The sequence below is a fragment of the Emys orbicularis genome, chromosome 9 (genome assembly GCF_028017835.1).
Source record: "Emys orbicularis isolate rEmyOrb1 chromosome 9, rEmyOrb1.hap1, whole genome shotgun sequence".
Taxonomy (NCBI): domain Eukaryota; kingdom Metazoa; phylum Chordata; order Testudines; family Emydidae; genus Emys; species Emys orbicularis.
Window position 1 is genome coordinate 9,006,360 of NC_088691.1, and position 8,791 is coordinate 9,015,150.

Below are 8,791 nucleotides of genomic sequence, written 5' to 3' on the forward strand. Positions count from 1 at the left end.
CGGGGAGGGGGGGGGGGGACGTGCCTCCCCCGGCAGCCCCATCCCCGGGCGTGACGTCAGCCCCGGCTCCGTCCAAGGGCAGTCTGCAAAAGCCTCGGGATTCAAACTGCTCGGCGCACCGGCTGCAGCCGGGGCAGCGCGAGCGGCTCCCGGGGCAGCGTCTCCCCCTGCCCGGCCCGCGGGGCGAAACTTCCATGCGGAGCGGGTGCCGCCGCCTCTTGCTGCCGGGACCGGAGCGCGGCGCGGGGCGGCTGGTCTCCCCGGCGGCCGGCGGGATGCGGAGCGCGTGGGTCGGGGCGCGGGCGGGGAGCCGGGTGCGTTCCTGATGCGTGAGTACCGCGGCGGGGAGCGGGGCTGGCGGGGAGGGTCCGGGGCGCACCGCTGGCGCTGCCCGGCCGGAGTCGGGGCAGGAGGAGCCGCCTGGGAGTGGGGCAGCTCCGGGCTGAGCAGAGGCAGGGGGGACTGCTGTGGGGGGGGGTCCCTGCCGCTGGTGGGGGCCACTGAGTGCGGGGGGGGGGTGAGCCAGTCTGGGCGGAAGGGTCCAGCTAACTCGGGGTGCGGTGGGGGGGCTTAGCAGGACCGCTCTGGGCTGGGGCAGGGCGAGCTGCTGCCCCGGGGCCAGTGGAAGGACGGGTCGAGGGGGGGGGAGCTTTTGCCCTGCTCTGCCTTGTTGCTCCCCCCTTTCCTGGCCTCCTTAATTGGGGTTCTCCTTCCCCCTCCCCACCTGCTTGCAGGTTTGACTGTAGGTACCGGAGCTGGGACCCACGGCGCCTAAAGATGCTGAAGGGGGTCTGGTTGCTCAGTGTGTTGACAGTGGCTGGGATCTCGCCCACGACGGAGAGCCGCAAGCCCGCCAAAGACATTTGCAGCCGGAGTCGCTGCCCCTGCGAGGAGAAGGAGAACGTGCTGAACATCAACTGCGAAAACAAAGGCTTCACCACCGTCAGCCTGCTGCAGCCGCCCCCCTCCAAGATCTACCAGCTCTTCCTCAGCGGCAACGCCCTCACCCGCCTGCACCCCAATGAGTTCGTCAACTATTCCAACGCCGTGACCCTGCACCTGGGCAACAACGACATGCAGGAGATCCGCACCGGGGCCTTCAGTGGCCTGCGGACCCTCAAGAGACTGCACCTCAACAATAACAGGCTGGAGGTGCTACGGGAGGACACCTTCCTGGGCCTGGAGAGCCTGGAATACCTGCAGGCCGATTACAACTACATCAGCGCCATCGAAGCCGGGGCCTTCAGCCAGCTCAACAAACTGAAAGTGCTCATCCTCAACGACAACCTCCTGCTGTCCCTGCCCAGCAACGTCTTCCGCTTCGTCCTGCTCACCCACCTGGACCTGAGGGGGAACAGGCTGAAGATGTTGCCGTTTGCCGGCGTCCTGGAGCACATTGGTGGGATCATGGAGATCCAGCTGGAGGAGAACCCTTGGAACTGCACCTGTGACCTGCTCCCCCTCAAAGCCTGGTTGGACACCATCACCGTCTTTGTCGGGGAGATCGTCTGCGAGACGCCCTTCCGGCTGCATGGGAAGGACGTGACCCAGCTCACCCGGCAAGACCTCTGCCCTCGGAAAAGTTCCAGTGACTCTCACCAGAGGGAAAAGCACCCTTCCCACTCAGACACGCACATCCAGAGGCTCTCACCCACGGCCAACCCTGCCATCAGCCCCACCAGAGCCCCAAAAGCCAGTCGGCCACCCAAAACGAGGAACCGTCCAACGCCTCGGGTCACAGTGTCAAAAGACAGGCAAATTTTCGGGCCTATCATGGTTTACCAGACCAAGTCCCCCGTGCCCATCACCTGCCCAAGTGGCTGTGTCTGCACTTCGCAAAGCTCTGACAATGGTCTAAATGTGAACTGCCAAGAGAAAAAGATCAGTAACATCTCAGATCTCCACCCCAAACCCACCAGTCCAAAGAAACTTTACCTTACAAGTAACTATCTACAGGTTGTTTATAAAACCGATCTCCTTGAATACAGCTCTCTGGATTTGTTACATTTAGGAAACAACAGGATTGCAGTGATACAGGAAGGTGCCTTTACAAACCTCACCAGTTTACGCAGACTTTATCTCAATGGCAATTACCTTGAAATTCTGTACCCTTCTATGTTCAATGGACTGCAGAGCTTGCAGTATCTCTACTTAGAGTATAATGTCATTAAGGAAATCCTGCCACGCACCTTTGATGCTCTGAGTAACCTTCATCTATTATTTCTGAACAACAACTTGCTGAGGTCTTTGCCTGATAATGTGTTTGGTGGTACTTCCCTCACGAGGCTCAATCTGAGGAACAACCACTTCTCACACTTGCCTGTGAGAGGAGTCCTCAACCAGCTCTCGGCTTTAATTCAGATAGACCTCCAAGAAAATCCTTGGGATTGCACGTGTGACATAATGGGGCTCAGGAACTGGATAGAGCATGTCACTGAGCAGAACAATCAGCAGTCAAGTCCCCCTGTAGTTATCAATGAAGTCATATGCGAGTCTCCAGCTAAGCACTCAGGAGAACATCTGAAATTCCTGAGCAAAGAGGCCATCTGTCCAGAGAACCCTAACTTGTCAGATTCTACTCTCTTCTCTATGAGTCATAACACAGACACACCACAGTCCCTCAGCATCTCGCCCAGCTCCTATCCAGAAATACACACAGAAGTTCCACTCTCTGTCTTAATTTTAGGCTTGCTGGTTGTGTTTATCTTGTCTGTCTGTTTTGGGGCAGGCTTGTTTGTCTTTGTTCTGAAACGCCGAAAGGGAGTGCCAAGCGTGCCCAACAGCGCAAACAACTTAGACATAGGTTCATTTCAGCTGCAGTATGGGTCTTACAACATGGAGAGCCATGATAAAACTGAAGGGCATGTTTATAACTACATCCCCCCTCCTGTCGGGCAGATGTGCCAAAACCCAATATACATGCAGAAGGAAGGGGATCCGGTTGCGTACTACAGGAATCTCCATGAGTTTAGCTATAGCAATCTTGACCACAAAAAGGAAGACTCAGCCAGTCTTGCATTTACAATCAGTGCCGCTGAATTGCTGGAAAAGCAGTCCTCGCCAAGGGAACCAGAGCTGCTGTATCAAAACATTGCAGAGAGGGTCAAGGAACTCCCCAGTGGAGGGGTTGTTCATTATAACTTTTGCACCTTACCCAAAAGGCAGTTTGCTCCTTCCTATGAATCCAGACGCCAAAACCAGGACAGGATAAATAAGACTGTTTTGTATGGAACTCCCAGGAAATATTTTGCAGAACAGTCTAAACCTGAGCACCCTTTGCTGCAAGGAAAGCTACAAACAGAACCAGACTACCTCGAAGTTCTGGAAAAACAAACTGCAATTAGTCAGCTGTGAGGGTGGATTGGAGGGAGGAGGAGGCATTTTAAAAGGGTCTTAAAGTCAAACATGATTGATTCAGAACTCAATACCAATGTGATTTGTCACATTCTCAACATTTCCACTTTTTAAATTCTGAAAACAAGCAAAATAACCCCCTTATACTATGCTGGAGGTATGGTGTTGCTTTTGCAAAGGTCCCTTTAAGTTATTTCTACATCTTTCTTCTTTTTCCCTTCCCCTTAGGAACTGTCTCTGCAAATGAATGTTTCGACAATAGATTTTTGCGTAATTCTCTCTCTTTTTTTTTTTTTTGAGTTGGGAGGAAGGGGGACTTTTTTTTTTTTTTTTTAATTTAAAGTGGAAAGGTAATGTATTATGTAGAAGATCTCCAAAGATCTTTTTCCTGGACTATAACTTTTTTTTGTAAATAATAATATACAATACTGCTGTTTCAACTACAAGTATAGCCACTGGGCATCACTTTCTTGTGTTAAAGTGCCTTTGCACTTTAAGTACATTATTACTTAATTGTTGCTCTTAGCTTTGATAAATTGAACCTATTTTAATGTGTTGTATTTTTGAAATTAAAAAAAATGTACAATAGATCTATATGTCAGCTGCATTAAATCAAACAATCTTGCTTGATTTATAGGAAACCAGACCTTCTTTAAGGGAATGTAGTTCTAGGACTTTAAAGATTGAACTGTAAATTATTTGTTCCCCCCCCCCCTTTGGGTTTGGTTTAAGTGATTCATTGAAATCCACTAAGAGGATTTAGCAATGGACTAGAGGTAATCAGCTGCCTCAGATGGAAGTAACAGTTCATTAATAAAAGACATTTAACATGACATCATAGTGAACTGAACAATTAATGTCCCTTCTTAATTCATTACACTGCAGCTCTAACACAGCCAATAATGTTCAGTGGTTTAAGATTATTTTCATACTTAATAAAACATTATTCTACTTGTAATATATATTTTCTGCATTAAATTAGATATTTTTATACATTTAACAACAGAGTTTATTTTTCTAAGTTCTTAACTGAAATTACCAGTTTGTTTTCTTGCCAGGTGTAGTACTTTTAAAATAAGCATGAACACCAGCAGGGGCCGCCACACAACCTCATTAAACACACAGCCATACCTGTAAATGAATAAACAAACTCGCAGAGAAATTTCAGAAGTGAGATTAGAACCTGGGTCCCCTCAGTCTGCTAGAGATTGATGGATACATCCTACTAACTTTCAGCAACGTGAACTATTTCATGTTTTCCCTATCTAAATAGAAAGTAACAGTGCAACAATCCTAACCTAGCTGATAAATAACTCCTTCTAAGTACAGTAGTTTAAATTTTTAGAGGGCTTTATCAATTACCTTTTAATCTCAATATGGGTTTTCATAAGAACATCAGTAAACATAGTCAATATGTTTTCTGTTCTGCCTTTGACTTGGGCTTGTGTTACTTGAATCTTTACCTTAACATCTTAAATGTACATTTCTTTCCTTCCTGGAGAATATTGAAAACATTTTAATTAACAAGTGAGATACACAAACTTTATAGAGCCTTAGTAGCCTGTAAATAATTTTTAGATTCAAACGTTGTGTGATTTCAACAAACAGCCCTTATTTACAACAAAAAGTTTTGTTTTGTCTATTGTAAATCCTTATGCAACTGGGATGGTGATCTGCATATAAAGTAGGCCAGGCTTTTCAATTCCTTATTAAAGCAATTGATGGGGTCTGAAAGAAGCACACTGTTTCCTTTTCATAAATAGGTTGCTCCGCATAATAATCCTTTTATTATCATGCAGAGATTGAAGTGGACTCTGCTGACTGATTTTTAAAGCTTTACTATAACTAATGATATATTATCTGCAACTTTGAGGAATTTTAAGCAATAGAATTTTGGTTATCAATGACTACAATCTGTATTATTTTAATCAGGACTTTTGCCAGCAGGAAGTAGCTTTATATTTAAGAAGTGAACAAGGTTTGCATGTATAGGGTCAAATGTATGGGTCATTCTGCAAACTGTTTTCTAGTGAGTTATGTGACATATGAGTACATTAATATGCTAACATGTCAATTGTTTATCTTTAGAGGCCGTAACTTCTATTGCTGCTCATTAGATCAGGTTTAAAACTGAAGTGCTGCTGTGAACCACTGAAGAATCAGTCTTCAAAATGGTCTCATTTCAAGAAGGAGGAGAAATATTATCATATTAGTTGAAGTTGGAATATTTGCCTGGAATAGCATCCATCTTTGGGTGAGGTACTTATTTGAGAGCTTCCAATAGTGTTGTTTTAGATCTGTGACAGGATACAACTAAATGTATTTATTGCTGAGAAAACTAGGAAAATCAGGTGTAGGGATTACTTAAAGTGACCGTTTTGTGACGGGGTTTGCTGCAGTAACTCTTTCTAAATTCCCTTTTAGTACTGTTTGCAAAGACTAGCACTGTTCTGTATCTGTAGTACTTCAGTAAATAGTCTTCCTCCCTCCCCCAAACAGAGCAGAACCAGTGCTAAATTTCCTTGTCCTCTGCAAAGTTGGGTTTTCAGTTCTATACTGTTTAAGAATAGCATGGTAGCACTCAGATTATGAATTGTTTTAGTAGCTATTTATGGTTCAATTTTTATGTTTGTTTTGCTTCCCTGAGTTTTGCACATGTTTCGCCTTGATGGCAAAGAGAGATTTTTCAGGTATTGTTTTTCTTCACATTTTTTTGTTAGATCTATTAATGTATTTTATTTAGTAAATGCATTTTGATTTGCCTGATCAGTGCAAACTTTTCAAAACAATTTTTATTCTAGGATCTTGTTTATTATATATTATTAAACTTTAATTTTATTCACAGCTTGCATAGGTTTGAGAGACTTCTTTTTCTTTAACAGTTAAAAGGCTGCTTCTAATAGAGCAAGTTGTGCCTCTCAGCTGCTGTCCTGTGGAAGATCTGTAGGCCTCCCTTGCTATGCAGCAGTGGCGGCTGCTTCTTGCTCCTAGGAGATGATGCCTGCCTTGGTGGCAGCCTCATAGTTAGCAGCAATCTGAAAAGATCTCCCTGGTTGATCGCTCCTTTCCAGAGCTCACCTGTGAAAAAAAGAGTGACCAAATCAGTGGAAGACTGTCTCTGTATGAAATAAAATGAAAAGAGTTTATTTTCCTGGTAAACTGATGTATTTATGAAGCATGACAGAATGGCCCCCAGATTAAAGACGATGGGTGATATAGGGTGGCACAGTACTAAAACGATGTAGCTGTTTGCAGTGCAAAAAAAAGGACTGCCTATTTTCAAAATTCATGGCTGCACATTTGTCTCTCTGGATATAGAGCATTAAATCAATAGGGCTGCTGGGAAGTAAGATCTGAATAAGGTTATCAGAAGTTGACCCACCATGAACACCTGATGAGGCCGAAGGCTACCCTGATCTACACCCCTGTGCATGAGGTGATGGGTATAAGGAAAGGAGCAAATGAGGATAGAATTTGGCTTATGGTTCCTAGGCAGGCATCTCCTAGAAGAAATTCTATTGCATGCATGACACACCTGTCTTTCCTGTTTGCTTATTTTTAAATGTTCATTTGTTTTATAGGGAGATTGAGAGAGAGAACTACATGTGTCCATGGCACTTTTCAGTAGAGCAGGGCTGCTAGTGCCCCTGTTCTGGCCAGCTTCTAGTTTGGGTAATTGCTAGAGGTTGACATTGTAAACCCCCAAAAAGAAAAGATTTGTAAAAGGGCCACGGTTTGCTATCTCTCACTATGCCACTCTCTGCTGCTTGTGCCTTTCTGAAACCTCCAGGTTGTCTGCTTCCTTCCCCCCTGAAGAGTCTCTTCTCCTCCCAGTTTTCTTCACTGCCTCAACTCTCTTTGCCTTCCAAGCTGCCTAATCACCTTCTGCAAGCTCTTTCCCTGCACTGATTCAAGCGCTCCCCTCAGATTTATTCTTCTGTGCTCTTCCCCCTTCCCTCGCAAACAAGCTCTTCCTCTGCCCTATTTCCCTGTTGCTGAAATCAGCGCCGAAGGGAGTGATTCTGCCTATGCAGTCAAGTTCCCCCTCTTTCTGCCTCCTTTGACAGCAGCAGTGGTGTCTTTCTTGGATGCTGCTGCCTAATCTTCATGGTAAACATGGACCTTAGCACTAGAGGGAGCTGCATGTAGCAGTTCCCTTCCCCTGCTACTGTGCTCCTCTTCAGCTGGAAGAGGCTAGCTGGCAGGCTTCTAAAACAGAGCAGTGCTCTTGCATCCACAGTGGATTTAACATGTGCTACCCAATCCAAGAACTACTCTGCCTTTGCTGAGGGACGTTCTGCACGAGGATTGGCAGATTAGTAATCTTAAACCATAGTAATTACATTCTGCCTTCCTAATACCCTCTTGTAATTTCAACTGGATGTTGAATTCTTCGTTTCCGTCCCTAAACTGTTGCCTGTTGTTGCTGTGCACTGTTAAACATCTGCCTTATTCCACCCCTGAGGTGGATGCATTTTGTCGGTGGCTGAAGTGATCCCTGTAGAATTTGTGTACTTTGGGATGAAGAGCACTTATAAATATTAATTCTTTTTGTATCTACAGAGAATTGCACAGCAATCTTTTTTCTTTGTTTTTAGTTTATAAAAAACAAACAAGAAACCCATTTTTCTTAGTTTTAAGTTGTAACCATTTGTGTCAAGATAACAACTTGAATTGCAAAAATAAAACACTTTAAAAAATAATATTGACCTTGCATCAGAATACAAATGCCATAATTTTAAACTGCTCATGAGTGAAATGAGATACTGGAAACATTAATGAAACTTTTTAGGCTCTTCCAGGCTAATCACTGATACAGTTTATGATTTCGCATATTACCACTATAGCAGATGGCAAATGTCAATTAACATGGTGGAAGAGTTCCTATTTACCAAAAATTACAGAGAAATAAACTTTTCTGGGAGATGTGACATTTCTCAGGGTTTTTTTGTTTTTAATTCTTTTTTCAAAACATTCTGTAGGAGAAGTAGAAAAATGATTCTTTAGGAAGGGGATCATTAAGTCTTTGGATTATCGATCGCCTCGTTTTTTCTGGGCATGGGGCCAGTCATTTTGACTATGTTTTTGTTTTTAATCCTGAATAATAAGAGAGGTGGATTAATGAGAGGGTTATTTTTTTTTCTTTTTGGAAGTGGATGATTGACCTGTTTGTGAATACACTGAGTAGATCGTTTTGAATGGAAGAAATTATGGAGAAGCGGTTGGCTTTTAATCATATTACAGACCAGAGAAGTTCAAGAATATTAGTAATGTTTGAAATACGAGACATCATGAAGTCTAATTTTGTTGTTGAGATTATGAACAAAGTCACCCATTTGACTACAGTAATGGTTTTCATTACATAGTGTTTGGTATCTGGATAGATGAAATTAGAGGTCAGAAAAACTTCATTTATCCTAAAGTACATTCACGTAAT

At 44.3% G+C, this 8,791-nt stretch overlaps 1 protein-coding gene across 1 annotated transcript; it reads left to right on the forward strand.

The window, feature by feature from the left end:
* The first annotated feature begins 777 nt into the window (after positions 1 to 777).
* Positions 778 to 3,354, forward strand: SLITRK2 (SLIT and NTRK like family member 2). Its single transcript, XM_065410977.1, has one exon. The coding sequence runs from the start codon at positions 778 to 780 to the stop codon at positions 3,352 to 3,354; it is 2,577 nt and encodes an 858-aa protein (XP_065267049.1).
* Positions 3,355 to 8,791: the final 5,437 nt, after the last annotated feature.